This window comes from Lonchura striata, chromosome 4 (genome assembly GCF_046129695.1).
Source record: "Lonchura striata isolate bLonStr1 chromosome 4, bLonStr1.mat, whole genome shotgun sequence".
Taxonomy (NCBI): Eukaryota; Metazoa; Chordata; class Aves; order Passeriformes; family Estrildidae; genus Lonchura; species Lonchura striata.
In genome coordinates, this window is record NC_134606.1 from 9,691,534 (window position 1) to 9,708,056 (window position 16,523).

Here is a 16,523-nt window from a genome sequence, read left to right on the forward strand (position 1 = left end):
CCTGGAACATTACAGTAAGACTAATTGTATAAATAAAATTCCTCTGATGAACCCTGAATCTTAAGTCAATGTTAAATTATTAGTATGGATATAATACAATGGAGTACATGACATATTTAGTTTTATGTAATGTATCTGATAGCATGTGGGTTTTTTTCAAAACATTTGTGTTTTTTTCCAAAATGAATCCAAACTAATGCTATGAAAACACCTGAAATAATTATTTCAGGAAAAAGTATTGAAGTAAAATATATTACATTACTGTCCTGGACTTTTGAAGTGAATGAAGTTTATTTTGTCAGGCATTCCTTATTTTGGGTGTATATTACTTTTCCTTAGGAAGCTGGACTAGTTTCTATTTAAAGGTAAAGTATTTATTAACTGCATGGCATATTCAATTTTTAAATTGACATTGAGCAGTCTTTTATTAGGTGTGAGCTTGTTGAGTCTCCAAGTTAAAAAGGAACTTTAAGTAGGCAGTACCATATGTTATTTGTGTGTTAATTAAAATGCAGAAATGTTCTACATTATTCAATTCTCTGGGTAGATGCTATGTAAGCAAATATAGTCTAATATTTGGAACATTTTCAGACAAAGGAGAAATACTATGTGGGTATACTAGGTTACCTCAGTGTTTGCCACTTCTGAATCAATCACCATCTAATGATTAAATTTAGTAACTGTTGTATTCAAAGAAAATATGAAATACAAAGTTTCAGTTATTCTGGCTTCTTGTGGAAGAGAAAAGTCAACATGACTAAACATCTTGTATTTAAGTAATTTTTGTGAGGTAAAACATGAGTTTTGTATTTAATTGTGACTGAAAAAATTACTGATAATAGTAATATCTGATGATGATGTACATTTCTTCTGATTGTTTTGTTAGTAATAAGCTTGTCCTTGATTTCATACTATAGTACCATTGCAGTCAAGTGAGGCTTATGGAGGATTCAGGGCACAGATGAAGAGAATAAAAAAAAAAAGTCAAGACCAAACCAGAGCTAGGTACAGCTCTGTGCAGGGAAATAGATGCTAACGAAAGTTGTTTGGGTATAATTTAAAAAAAAAAAAATTGTAAAATTGGCTCTGAAGAGAGCTGTCTTTAGCCTGTAAATTCTAAGTTAATTACTTTTTCAGCTTTGGTATATAAGTTTCTCTTATACCAATATTTCATCATATGGTGGCACCCTAAAGAAGTAGCATCATCTGGAATTCCACTGTGTTTGTTAGTGTGATTAAAAGTTAAAATACTTGTCCAAATCCAAATCTCATGTAATTGCGTAAGAAGTTGTGAGTCTTTCTTGTGGAACTGAGAAGAAATATTTTTCTTGCATCCATGTCTATAGTTCAGGCATGGAGTCACTTTAGAAGGACTCCTGGACCAAACTGGTCAGAGAAATATCATTTAAATATGGGAGTGCTGTGGAATGCATTTCCTTGGTCAGAAATAGACTGGCTCAGGCCTTCCCTCTGCTCTGCCAAGTACAACAGTACCATTTTTATTTGTGTTAAATATAAGTAATAATAAATATAATAATAAAGAAATAAAAATAAAAGAATACATTATTTGTCACTTCAGTTTAGCATACATTCATGCTACTTCAGTTCCAGCTAGTTACTAGCTGTAAATTGGTACAACTGTGTTGTGTATTGGATTTTACATACTTCTGTTCACTTTATTTACTGGAATATTTCACACTTGATGTTACAATTGCTGTGTTTCAGGCTGGATCTTGTTCCTATCAATCGGTCAGTTGGTCTGAAGGCGAAACCCACCAAACCAGTAACCGAGGTCTTAAGGCCTGTTGTTGCAAAATATGGTTTAAATCTTAATGAACTTGTGGCAAGACTAGTAAGTATTCTTTGATGTAATTCAAGCAGCAATATTTTCTGTCTGCAGAAGATCATATGATAGTCCCTGGAACGATTCCTCTCCTGAGAATTAGGCATTTAAATAGCTACAGATACATTTTGAGATAAAATGAATTGTAATTATAACCATTAGGCTTAGTAGTAGTTACCTCAAATATTCAGTTTATGTCTGTTTTATATTCTCCTCAGAATAAATCCAACATCCAAAATAAGCAAGCCTGAACTTTTCTTCTTCGAGAGCTCAACTCCCATTATTAGCCAGGGAAATTTGGTTGGATTAAACCTTTTGTTCCATTGTCCTGGGAATCATGAAAGTTGCCACAAATCCCCTTGCAGAAATATTTTGTGAAAGCAGACTGATTCAACTTCTCTACTACTGAACTCTTGGCTAGCATGTTCTCTTTTCTATTGTGCTGGAACACCTAGGAATGTAAAGTTAATTTCGTGGTTTTTCTAGTATGTGTGCTCTCTTAGCTGAACCAATCCAATTTTTTAAGATAACTGAAAAACCTATTGGCATAGAGGTAACTTCATTTAATGAAATTACAAAATTAACTAAATACAATCAATTTAGAATAAAAACAATCTGAAGTGTCCTCTGAAAAACATGACTTGCTGAACATACACACTAATGGTGCTAGAGTTATTTGAGCACACTTACAAACTGGAGGATTTTTTTTTCTCCATGTATTTTTTCCCCCAAATACCATTCTTCTCACAGAATAGGACTACACTCGTTGAAATCTAGGTAGTTTTACACTACTGGAATAAACATTTTTAGAATGGTAGAAGGATACATTGAAGCTACTCTGAAGCATAAAAATGCTTTGCTTTTTTTCTTTCAAAAATGTCAGACTGCATAAATTTGTTCTGAAAACAGCTTTTTCTCTATTACATACAAACTGTGATCCGACTTTAGAGTGGTGAGCAGGAACCCCTTGATCTTGGTGTCCCTATATCTAATCTGGATGGTCAACGGGTTGTTCTAGATGAAAAAGAGCCAACAAAGGGTAGAGGTAAGTTTGTATAAAAGCTTTTGTTTATGGTTCCAAGTAGGTTTAATAAACCCTGACTATGGCTAGTTTTTTCCTGTTGCTGTAAAGGTGAGGTAAATGTGATTAAATATAGATATATCACATGTGGCATAAATTCTTTTTAGCTAAAAAGCAGTGTAGCTTCTGAAGATTGAAGATTAATTTAATCTGTGATAGCAGGTACTTTTACTGTTGCTGTAAGAAATTTTGCAGTAGTAATATTTGAATTTTTTGCACTCAGCCACAGATCCACACACAAACTTAGGAATGTAGTGCCCAGTGTAATGATAATGAGAATCAAGTGCCAAATATCTTCTGTGCATTTGGCAATTATTAAGTAAGGAACATTCTGTGTAAGGAAAACAGATGCAGTTTGTACAGCAGCTGTATATGCTGCTATCATAATATCCTTCTTAAGCGTGGGAAAGTACCAGAACCTACTTCTCCAGTTTTAAGTGATGGTTTCTGAAAATAACACCAAAAAGGGTGAAAACTCATGACCCCAGGAAACACAATTGGAAAAATAAAATTTTATCAGCTAAACAGTTGACAATCTCTTGGCACAATTAACACTCTAGATTAACCTAAGCAGCCTTATGAGTAAAGGTTTGATTTAATTTGGAGACCCTTTTAGAGATATCAAACACTTATTTTCAAAAACTTAATTAGATATGGTTAAATTAAATAGAGTTAGAGCAGAGATTCTCTTTGAGGAAGAACTGGGATTATAAAGATGGAGGCATTTATTGAGGAGAATCAGATTTTTCCTTTTCCTAACCAACAGAACTGTTATTTTGAAAAATGGTTTGGATCTAAATACTTTCATAGATAATTAGTTTAAGGATTACAAGTAAAGCCTAAATCCAGTGTGCTGCCAGCATCTGTATAAGCATAAATCATAGAGGATCATTCTGGCAGTGAGTTGGTTCTGTGGCAATGTACCAGTGAAAGAGGGCTATGATTCTGTGTTACTGAATTCTCTGTAGTCAGATTTAATTTGATGGAGGCATTTGGTTACTTAGAAGATGGCAAGGAGGATACATCAGCACCTACAAAATAATTGATGTGTGAAACAGAATGAAAAGATTCAACATGGTCTTTCAATGGTCTTTTCTGCTGATTTTCTTTTTTAAATTATAATGTTGAGAATTGTGAACTGAATTATCAGATTTTACGATTATTTGATCTAAAGCAACTGAAAATTTAGTACACAAGTGAAATTTCATCATCTTTAAAAATAATGCCAATGTGAGGAAAATCTGAAGATGGGAGGGAGATTCTGGTAGGCTTTAACTGAAAAGTGTCAGGGTTATCAACTGTGCTCCCTCTTTATTTTCTGAGTACATATTAAAGCAATTTTAAAGCAAAAATCTGTTGTGTCCATCATTGTCCCTTAAATCTTGCTTCTTTGGGGAATTATAAATCGGTAGTTACAGAAGGTATATTTATGTTCAATGTTTACAGAGAAACAAAGAGGCGTATTAGTAAAACAGACTGCAACTGTATCATCTTCTTCAAGAAGTCAAGGATCTACTGTAAGTCTTCTGCAACGGTTTTTCTCCATTAGATCATCTTCTGTTTCCTTCTAGAATTCTGTATCAAAGACTGCATTCACACATGATTTTGAATTGGCCAAATTATGTAACTAGATTGAATATAGCTGTTATCTGTCTGATAGTTTTCCACTGTCAACAGCATTTATTTGTGAAGAACTTCGTCTTCATGATGAATCAGTTAACTCTTTCACTGTGTTGTGTTTGTTGGTTTGTGTCTCATTGGATTATCTGTGTTTGAAAAGAATTGAACTACTCTGTAGTTCAAAGGCCATTTCTGTCATGTGAATTCTTCAGAGTAAACAATATTATATTTATTTCTACATTTTTGGAAACTGCTATGGCAGATGTTCTTTGCCATAATCAAGACTAAACTAAAGCATTTGTTGTGGTGTTAGAGAAATGTGTTTCCAAAATAACTTTCCTCATTCCTTTAGGCCATATTATGTATACAATGATAGAGCCTGAATGTAAGTAGTACCTTAACTTTCCTTCTAATGCAGGGAGAGGGAAGAACTCTAGGAAAGTCTAATTCTATCAAAATGAAAGGCGAAAATGGAAAAAATGCTAGGGAAGTCCGGCTGTCAAAGAGAGAAGACTCTATTGCAAAGATTGGGAAAAAAAAAAGTCAGAAAATAAATTTGGATGAAGCAGAGGGTATGTGAACTTTATAGCTTACATATTAACATAAGTAGTCTTAGAAAAAATTTTGTGTCTGTGTAGGTGCCACGTGTTTAATACTGTGTTGTGAAAATCATAGTCATTACCATTATATTTTTGTTTGGTGTGTTTGAATTGTCGTTTTCGTAAGTTGAAAGTAAAATTTTAAGAGTACCTAAACACTGATGTAGGTGTCCAGTGGGATTTTCAAAAGTGAGGGGTACCTAATTCCTATAAAATAAAAGGGAATTAGTTACTCCACTACAGTTGAACATCCCATTTGATACTCTGTAAGCTGTGTGGAAGCTTGGCTTTCTGTTCACCTCTATGTAAGTGTTTGACAGGCATTGCAGAGTAGTGTAAACCCAAATGTACTCAGGTAAGAATTTTTCTAAGTAAGTTTTTTGCTGAACTCTGTAACAGCCAGGGCAGGGCAGTCTGACTGTGGAGGAGACGTGATGGGCAACAGAAAAACTTGCATTCAAGAAAAGGTGTTTAGAAGTAGAAAAAAAGCAAAGAGGTTATTGGTAATCTTGCATTTCCTGAGTCCTATTTTTACCTTTTTTGCATCTTGATAGTTCTGGTGATATCATCAGAAAAAATATCACAAGGGAATTTGCTTTCTTATAGAAAGATGTCTATGGGCAAAAGAGAAATAAATACAATATAGCACTAGAAATTTTGGCATAATACCCTGTGCCCTAGGACATGAACTGAAGTGATTACCTGTCTGTCAACCCTACACGCTCCTCCCTATTTTCCCATGTAGGAAAAAGAAACCTCAAAGGACATATTTGACCCACAGATTAAAATTTACTGCTGAAGTTACCATGTATGCGTATCCAAAGCCTGGTTATGCACATTTATACAGCAAATGAATGTTTACCTTTGAATGTTCATCTGTGAATAAATGTCCACTGACTAGAACTGAAAAAAAATGCTATGGCTAAAACTTCTACTGCAAAATATGTTTTTTCATATAAGTGTTATTACAAAATATTAGTGCATTTTAAATTATTTTCTGTTGCTTACTCTTTTGTTAACTTATTTTCCACATTTTAATACTTTCATTTTTTTTCCTAGGACTGAGTAAAACATTAACATAATTTGAAAACTTCAGAATTCGAGGCTTTCACATTTTATTTTGAGTTTTGTGATATTTGTCAAAGTTTGAAAAATGCATACCAAATGTTGTAGACTGTTTTTTAATGCAAAAACAAACAACTGTTCCATGAACTTTGAAATTTCAGAAACATTTTTGTATGACACATCTTAGAACTGTTGCATGTTTTAATATGCCTACTGCCATTTTGCAAAACTTTGGCAATAAGAAGCATTTTGAAGCTTCCATCTTGGCTACATTCAGATTTTACAGCATTTGAAAAAGCATGTTAAAAAGTCATTTTTATGAATACATTGCAAAGCCTGCCAAGTATGAGTAGAGGATTTAGGAATAAGGTCATACAAGTGCAAGTGTACGACTTCATATTACGCTAAGTTAAAACTGATACTAATGCTCTGTTGCTTTATTCCTTAATGGCTTTTGCTTCAAACAGTATTAATAAGCTGGGTTGGAACTATTGATTTTATTTAATCTGTTGGAGATGGCCTTTTTAAGCATCTTTTAATATTCTGTAGTTAAAGTGCTTTCTTCTTGAAAAATGAGGACATGCAGAGACCCTATATTAAGAATTACATATTTTTATATGTCTATGTTTTGTACCAAAGAGTTTGTTTATTGTTGCAATGCTTCTTTTTTGAGGAGTGGTATAATTCTGGGCTTACAATTGATAAGTTTCTTGTTGCCAAGTTTTGAAACTTTTTAGAACAGTGTTGATCTACTATGAGTATTATTTATAGAAACATATTAAACCATTGGATATCATTAGGGACATGATCAGAAAATCACTTCTAATTGTGTTAAAGCCTCTTTAAATAGCTGCCCCATTATTTTTAGTAATGGCTCCTTGGATGGTTACTGGCTACCTGTAAGATACTGATTCATTGCATCTCTAAGTAAAATGGGGTTACCTAAATCATCATCTGATCATACCCTGTGATGATAACATCCTGGTTTAAAACTACACTATGAATTGAATTGAAACTGTGATAAAATAGAATTACTCTGAGAGAAAGTCAATATAACAAGGAAGTTTGCAACATTCTGAATCTTTGAATGTTCAAATGGCATGCTATTTTTGAGTTCAGATGGGTAAAACCCATCCAGAATATAAAAATGTGCACCCATTGTCTGTAAGACTAGAGCCTTGTTTTGTATAAAGAATTTAAAAAATCCTGCATGTGTGTACAGATTTATTAACTGCGTAAAATAGAAGATGTGTTCAAGGCTCAGTGAATTGCAGCTGTTCTAAACTGCAAAACTCTTACAATAGCAATGCTGATGGTCTTAATTATAGTGATGCTAGTGAACATTGCTGCAATTGAAAAAGTTCCTAATTAACATGGGATCTTATTTCAAGGCAGCATTGAAAGAATTGAAGATCTTCATGGAAAATAAATGTGCTGAAAATGTACATTTTAATAGCATTGCACTTTCTGACAAAAACTTGTCAATTTTGGGTTTTTCCCCAATAGAATTTTTTGAACTCATATCCAAAGCACAAAGTAACAGAGCAGATGACCAACGTGGACTGCTAAGGAAAGAAGACCTTATTCTTCCTGACTTTCTTCGTTTACCACCCGCTGGACCAGAACCATCCTCATCTACACCCGCAGGTCCTAAAGGCCTCAGCAAGCGAGTTTCAAAAAGTGATGGCAGTGATGGATGTACATCACCCAGTGGAAAACAGGAGCCCGTGCAAAACGTTAATGAAAATTCAGTAAAGAAAATGGGTTACTCAGAAAACAAACATAAGTCTGCTTTGGCAGCACTCCACAGCCAGAAGACTTTCAGTGTTCCTCTGAGTCCTCCCTTGTCTCCAATTCCTCACGCACAGGAGGGCAACGCCGCGGTGTGGAAAAGGCAGTTGAGAGAGTTGCAGGCTGAAGGCATTCAGATGGTGGATGATGAGAATGTGGCAGACTTGACTCTTGTGGCTGAAGGAGATATTAGCAGCCCTAACAGCACTTTGCTACCACCGCCACCATCAACGCCACTGTCAGACATCAGTAAACTCACGGAAGCCAACTATCCACCCCCAACTCCTTTTGCAGGTAATCAGGAAAAATCTGGATATCAAAGATCCGATTCAGGTATTTCTAGATTTTAATAGTCTTTCCTTTTGTGTTAACCTACTTTTCCTTGCCACTGTTAATCAGTATTTGGCACCCATTAAAACAACAAAGAAAATTCTCTCTGCACCTTAATTTTTTTTTTTTTTTTAACCAAAAAAAAGAAGGAAAAAATATTTTAATTGCCTTAGTCTGTTCAAACTGTAATACTTCTGGTTGCCTTTAACAATGTACTTTTTGTTTGGATTTGGCATGTAACCATTAATGGCCACATGCAGACAAACCTTTGAAATACATCCACATGCTATAATTATCTCATTCACCCTCAGAGTACAAAACAGGATATCAGCATTTTGAGCTCCACAGCACTGTTGTGTTCCAGATTTTCTGATCCATTTCTCATAATGAGATACATGATTAGGGTTTGGAAGTTTAAGTACTTTAACAAAGCCCCTAATTATGTGTTGAAAATTGCAGTATTGTTTATGATTAAAATTTTAAATGGATAAGGCTCAACTTAGGATATATTTCACTAATAAATTTGATATTTGTAACAAAAGTAAAAATATTATTTTTTTTAACCCATACTTTGCTACACAGAAAAATAGATTGCCTCTATCACACTTTCTCTCAGAATATTCACATATCAAGTAGCTTTCTAATAGATAATTTTAAAGAAAATATGTAACTTTTTTAGGATGCAAGTTTCATGGTCTAGCAATATCACAGAGCAATATTAGCCCAAGGCTGAAGTATGGAATTTCTTTATAAACATGGACTCTAATAATAATTGCTATTACCAGAAACAGGAATTTGAAGACAATGGGTGTCGTGACATTGACATTTACAGTCATTGTACTGTGCATTTTAATGTAAAATATAAGAAGAGGTATCTATGTGCTACATTTATTTTTGATGTTTCACGAACACATGGTGCCATATTTGTATGATCACATTTCTTTGTGATGTGGGAATATACATTTTAATTATTTATCTTTTTACACAGAGTATTTGATACTGTTCTTTATCTGTATGGTTGATGATTTGTAAATACTTCTTTGGTTGTTGGATGCTTATAAATGGCAATGCAAATTATTTCATCCTCTTGGCATTTTAAAAGCCAATTCCTTTATTAGTAGTATCTGAGAAATGTTCTATTAGCGCTACCACTTAATTTCTGAAACTGAGTATTAGACGGACTTGTAACCAGTGCCTATGAATTACAGAACCACAAAATGTACTTCAGACATATTGATGTATATATGCATAGATTTGTGTTGGTGTCTTTCTGATAATATGTCAAGTGTACAACATAGGTATCAATTTGCATATTTTTCAGTGAGAACTGTTAAAAAAACCATTTGCACTTAAAAAAAACTTCATGAATTTACAATATTTTAATGCATGCCATAAGTTTCTGTGTAACCACTGAGCTGTAGCTTTCCCTTTTCCGACTTTCTACTTTTTACTTTGTAGAAATCTTTGTGTAGTTTTCACATGTATTTTGTATCATTGTTCTCTCAGGAGTAATAAATTCTAGCTCTAGTTACGCAAACTGGTTTTAAGCTTTCATTTTATTCATTATTTTAAAAATTCTTTCAGTCCTGGATTAAGAATTCTGATTGAAATTATCTTCTGATGACAAACAGATAAATAGATATGAAGTAGCAATTACCATGAGACAAAGCTGATTTTTTAGACATCAAAGGCCAAATGCTGTCTTGAGATGCTGATGGGTCACATGTGAAATCCATAGCATTGGCATGTGCTCCAGAAGGCTGATAAGGCAGGAGATTTCTTTGGAATTAGTCAGAACTCCTGAAAGGAGAATTTCCTCTGTCTTTGGGTTCTTGGGCTAAACTTTATATTCATTACTTTCCTTCTTATTTTAAACTAAAGCAACTCTTCCCTGGTCTCTAAGAAGTGAGCTGGAGATCTCAGCTCATTTGATGTGGAGTAACCAAAGTAACCACCTCTTTATTTGGTAAACTTGGGTAAGAAATGAGGGGTTGGTTGGGTGCTGGAGACCACACTACTCTTTTCACTCTTTGAGATGGGTCCTACATAACAGCACTGTGAAGCCTAATTAAAAAAGAATAATTCTGCAGAGAGGCGTGTCGTGCTGTTAACTAGGTCTCATTATGTTCTGGGGAATGAAAATCCAGTTTTTCCAAAAGTCACTGTGTTCTCACATATTTGTAGGCCACCATGAGAGAAAATAAAGCAGTTGAAAGTCCTGTAGCAGTTCCCCTTCTAAAATTATTCAGACTTTTTCACAACAAATAACTAATACCTTCCATATTTAATGTATTATTTTTAATGGATTTTAATTAGCATGTATTTCAACTAGTGTTCCATACTTTCAGTGGTGATTGTGTCTCATTATTCTGCCATAGTCACCCATGAGAGTAAGTAATCAAACTAATTTTGCAGAATTAAAAATCTAAATTTTTTTTAGCCTTCTGACAAATGAGATATTTTTTTTTTTAGGAATAATAAAAATTTTAAAAAATATATGAAACATCTTCCTTTTTTTTTGCTGCAATCTTATTGCATATATTAGGTGTATTCTACATTCCTCTCACAACATACTAGTATTTAATGGGAACTGTATTCTATAAAAGAACGGTGATTTTATGGAAAAAATGTGGGCTGAATCAAAACTTTTCTATTTTCATGATTCAAGTTTGCATGGAAAGGCTGTTTGATGATGTACATAATTATAATAAAGACTTCTGGAAACTCTCTCCAGTCAAGAATGGAAATCTCAAAGAACTAAATCATTAATAATGGTTGCTTTTTTAAGTGCTTTAATGGTTCTTCATTCATAACCCCCATCAATAGAAATGGCATTTCTGATTGGTTTATTCAATTAAAATGTTGGGATATAAAGAAAAATAATGACTCCATAATTTGAAGAGGGCTCTAGTCTTGGTTCCAAATTGGCCTAAAGACAAAGGATGTGGGTGCTTACCCTGCACATTTTGGGTTCATAAATGCTGGGAAAAGGACTGGGAGGGATGAAGGGCTCCCTCATGTTCTGCAGGGGGCAATTTGCTGATGTAGCAAAGCCAGGCCAATGTCCATCCCTCTAATGGGTAACACTTGAAGTTTTTTTCACCTGATGATCTAGAAAGCAGAATATGAACAATGGAAGGCAGCAAAAGAAGGTTTGCATCACTCTGAAATTTTGAGAACACACTTTCAAAGTTAGTTCTTAACTTTCTGAAATAAGTGAAATGTTTTTATACTGTATTAATACTTAGCTATGAAGTAAATAGCAAATCAGTTAGCAACACAAGAATCATTACTGATTCTAGTTGCGTTACTCATCAAGAGAAAATGTCTTTATTTTGAATAAGCCTGCTAGTTCTGGCAAATTTCCCACTTTAAAAATCAGAGGTTTCTGGAATCTGAAGGCATTCTTTCATGTCTCTACATATAATAGTGGTCCCATCTGTGGAAGAAATAATTATTGTGTGGTGTGATTGGCTTGAAGTGATGCATTCATTTTTGAAAGTGTTAAAATGCTGATTTAATTTCCTTGGCTTTTTTTCTTTTGTTTTATTTTTCTTTTTTAAATTGCCTGGTGTAGTCTGGGTACTTTGAATGTTATCCAGTTTTTTCCAAGAGGTTGGGCACATGTGTTAGCCATGGGGAAAGGCAGCCTCCCAAGTTTTTAGTCTCCTTAAGAGCTGTCAGTATTAAGCCACAGGCTTTGCACTAGATTGTTTATTCAGCAATATGCCACTGGTCTGAGTTGTTCATGATGGTTTTTGCCTCTACTACAAAGTAGGTGGGCATTTTGTTATGATAGCAGCTGGGCTTTTTCATGGAATACCATCTCAACCTGAAGTAGAACAATTTGCAGCAATCCAGATTGAAGTGCACAGACTGTAGATTTGAGTCCAACAAATCATTCTTCCTTCTCTTGAAAAATTCCCTGTTGTTTTTGGGGCTTTGTTTTTTCCAGCTAGATTCTCAAAATGATACTAGAGTTACAGTCAGTGGAATCATCTATCAAAGATGAAGGTCTTTTTCTTAAGATGTATAGATTGTATCCAGCAATGCAATTGAAAAATTTATTCAAAGCTACCTTTTCAGTAAGCATATGATATCATTGGTTAAGATAGAGACCCAGCTAGGGAAAATAAATGCATGGTGAACTTGCTAATTATGCTTCAGTAGAATGTCTATGGAACTTAAAGAATTAATTTAGACAGTCTTAAAGTTATATAGCTTTTTTTTTTTTTTTAAAGAAACCACTTTTTTTCTGAAATAGATATACAATTGTACCCTCAAAATAAACTTGCTTCCTTTCTTGTTGGAAAGAAATCTTTCAAAATGGAATAGTTAGTACCAGTGCTGGGATGTTTTGTGAAAGATAAATTATGCAGAAATAAAATGCAGGGTAGTCTTGGACTGACTATTGTTCCAAAGCCAAAAAAAAGTTAAAAAAAAATCCCCAACTGATCTTTATTATTCACAGAGAGGATGCAGTACCCTGCAGCTGAAGAATAGAGATCAGATAATTAGAATAGAAATCAGTGGTATTTCTGTGACTTTCACTTTTTTTGGCTACTAAATTTTTCAGTTCTAATGATAATGAATTCCAAGTGGAATAAAGTTTGTGGCAGTTAAGGAGACTAAGAGCAAACACATCTATCTTCAAAATTTGAAAAGGAACCTTTGTTTTTGCAATAAATGATACAATATTTTACATAACTAATATTTTATATAATCTCTTCATTCATGTGGCTTATTTTAGAGACAGTCCAGTGATGTTCCCTGTGTAAATCAAGATAACCACATGAACAAAAACATAAATAAAAATTCAAGAAGAGGAGGTGATTATGATGTAAAAGATGTAAGAGAAATGTAAATCATTATTTTTAACAAAGGCTGTTTTCTTGCAGTAACTTACATCCTTTACTGGTTATGTGTAAATTTATAGAAGATAAATGGGTTCTGGATCAATATAAATAAGTACCCATGAGAATCCAGAAATACTAAGCCTGGGATGTGTTAATCCTCTTTTAATCAGAGCATATTTAAATGGGAGAATTACATGTAGGATGTGACTGTGATCAACAACAAACAGAGGAGAAGGAGACTTTAGAGTAGACAAATGGGAAGCATTTAGAGTAGACAAACGGAGTAGAAAAAAGGAATACCTTGGGGGATGATTGTTTGAAATGTAAACTTATTTTGGGTAAACAACAAGATAAACATTTTAGAAAGAATTGCAAATTTTATCACTGACTGGATGAAATGTTAGAAAAATGACAGCTGCCCTTTGAACCAAATGCACACGGGCTAAACCCAGATCTGTGCAAACCCATGGCAGCATTTGGATGATGACATGAACTTTGCTGAATTATTGGTGAACTGTAACCGGTAGCCCAGTGAAACCACAGTTTAGACTCTCATAATTGAAAAATAACCTAATGAATGGCACATTAAAATTGATTCAAGTAATTCAATCCACTATCTCCCAACATAGGACTCTGCAATAATTAAGCCTCCTGTTACCAACTGCTGATGGAAAACCACAATGAAGGTTAACAATAAATGCTGGAAGATCACACTGAGGGCTGAATATATGTAGGCTGCTGCAGAGTTGTTTTATCATGTCTACTACTTGGAAAGTAGTAAAAAATTGTTTCCGTTTTAGCAGTGGAGAAATGGAAAGTTTGAGCAAATTGGACAGTGTTTTTGAGGGCACAAATGTCTGCCTGGATCAAAATCCAGAACGTTTCATTCAAGTTATTTGTGGAGTGCTCCTGGCTTTGAAATGATGTTGTGTGCAGTTCCCTTCAGCTGCTGTTGTAGCTGTGCACATGGAGGGTCCCTGCCCTGAGCAAACACAGGTTGCAGCATTCCCTCTTTTCCCTCTGTATGCCACTGGTGAGCTCCTTCCATGTGGTAATCCAAATTTGCCTTTCTGAATAATGTTTGGTGCTTTGTTCTACTTGTGAATACTTTGGAGATGAGTGCAATAAAAGGATTTCCATCTGCCCATTTCTAAACTTAATGCTGCAAATGTATTCCCAAAATTCCCAGGAAAAAAGTAAATAAACTGGTAATGTACAATATTGCTGCTTTGTAGCATAACCCATTTCCTGGCTCTGTGCCTTCATTTTACTGAGTCAGATTTCAAGGCACTGAGCATATGTTGCAGTTGCTGTTTCATCATGCAAGTGAAATTCAGCATATAAAGTCAAATTTCCTTTGAAAAGATTTAGCATAAGCTGTAGGTAGGAATCTTTTATTAAATCTCCTTTCTTCTTGGTGCTGTATCCATTAAGAGATAAAAAGAAGGAAAATGCCAAAGAAAATTTAACCTCTGGTATTCTAAAACTTCAATGTAAAGCATCCTTTTCCCTTCAGAAGCATAAATCACTTTTCAAACTTAAAAAAGACCCAAAAGATTCTTGCAGTAGTAACAGTATGTCTGTCAGTGTGGAAGTCATTCATCCACCACTTAAAAGAATTCATATGTGGGAGGGCTAATATGCAGAAGCAGCATTTCCTAACAGTTTAGGGCAGGAAGGGATAAGTGTCTTTCTGAGCGTGAAACTGCCAGATTATGTCCATGTTAAGGAGAAGTTATTTATATGTGTTTCCAGGACCCTGAAATGAACACCCACTCTAGAAAAGACCATCAAAGGGCTCCTTTTTTCAGTCTCTTGTAAGAAATGCTCTCTCGGTGTGGTACCACCTTGGGACAGGCTCCATGGAGTCAGAGACTGGAACAGTGGCTGCCCAGACTCCCGTGGTACAGCACACCCAGAGCCTTGTAATTGGAGACCAATTACATTTGGGGATGGTACAATGGAAATTGCCAGCTCCAGGAACTGCCCCTGAAAACTTCAGGCTTCTTTTCACAAGAGTTATATTCTAAGTTTTATTAAATACTTCAAACGGATTTTTATCTGCTGTAAATCAGTACAAAATGATTAATCTGGAGTTCGTTCCCTTTAACTGAGATCAGATCCTCTCTGACATTAGAAGTCAAATGCCTGGGATCAATGGTTTGAAAATCAGCAGGATATTCTTGTTATCTTTCAGTAGAACTTAGAGCCATCTGAATAGTTAATGATTTTTACAAGAACAGCAGGATTTATCAAAGTTAGAATGATGAGTGAAACACTCAATTTACATGAAAGAGATTTTATTAAAAATCGTAACAAAAATTTAGCACATTTAAAATGAATGAATTTATTGATTATGGTATAGAAAAAATATAATTGTAAGGTGTTGAGAGCAGACTTTTAAATCCCCAAGCATCTGCATTAGACTTAGGGTTATATGATCCTATCATCCTCATTTGGCTGTTAATACTGCTCCTGAAATTTCCAGGTTTTTTGTGACCCTGTCTGTGTGTGGAATTTGGTCAAATACTCCCTTATTCCTAAACTATCTGGAAGACAATGTCTTGTGATCTTTTGCTTAGATCTTAAAGTTTGAGGATTATTTAATAAAGATTTGCCTTTGTCTTTCTCTATAAAGATAGTTCTCCATAATGATAATATTAGAGTGCTTGAGAATAATACACAAAATCCAAATATCACAAAAATGAGTCAGGAGATCAGTGCCTGACTTTAGTCACCTTTGGAAAAATGCAGATGGGTGCAGTTAAGCCTTCTAAGCAGTCATTTGGCTGTGAGTCTAACACAGCAGATCTCTGGTTTAGGGACAAAAGATGACCTGCATCTTCCCATCCTTAAACAAGCTGGAACATATTAATGGGATCAAATGCACAAGAAAATTCCTTGAGAGCTTTGTGGAATGCTTGGCAAGGGAGGAGATTACCAATAAGTGTGAATGTGGTATTCCAGGCTGGAAATTCACCTGTATGACTGCTGCCATAAGCAGTGTCTTCCTTTCTTTACTTCAGTTAGGTAGGATATCTGAGAAATATTTGGGAAAATGTAGTGACATTCTTGACATGCTTCATACATGGCAAAGCATCTGCAGAGCTCTCCATGGATGTATTCATCACTGCAGTCAAGAATACATGAAGAGAAATTTTACCTTTGAAGGCCCCTCTACACCTTAGATGGTGCCCTGCACAGCTAAGTGTCTTTAGGGTTTTGTTACTCAAAAAGAAAACATGAGAAGGAGACCAGTGTAGAAGTGTTGCAATCTTCACTGCAACCTCTTTATAAAGCTCCACGAAGTACATGCAAATCTTGAGTTTACTTAAAAA

The 16,523-nt window shown here is 34.7% G+C and overlaps 1 protein-coding gene across 7 annotated transcripts in view; it reads left to right on the forward strand.

The window, feature by feature from the left end:
* RGS12 (regulator of G protein signaling 12) overlaps positions 1 to 16,523 on the forward strand; it is an 83,777-nt gene that overhangs the window by 63,154 nt on the left and 4,100 nt on the right. For 4 of the 7 annotated variants that reach the window (XM_021550736.3, XM_021550742.3, XM_021550741.3 and 1 more), the window contains 5 exons: positions 1,726 to 1,852; positions 2,792 to 2,888; positions 4,371 to 4,441; positions 4,963 to 5,116; positions 7,715 to 9,866. In XM_021550736.3, coding sequence (XP_021406411.2) covers positions 1,726 to 1,852; positions 2,792 to 2,888; positions 4,371 to 4,441; positions 4,963 to 5,116; positions 7,715 to 8,349 — 1,084 coding nt within the window. In that variant the 3' untranslated portion in view covers positions 8,350 to 9,866. Of the gene's footprint in view, positions 1 to 1,725; positions 1,853 to 2,791; positions 2,889 to 4,370; positions 4,442 to 4,962; positions 5,117 to 6,202; positions 7,581 to 7,714; positions 9,867 to 16,523 lie in introns of those variants that run through there. The other 3 variants (XM_077782731.1, XM_021550738.2, XM_077782730.1) reach the window with 3 other exon arrangements.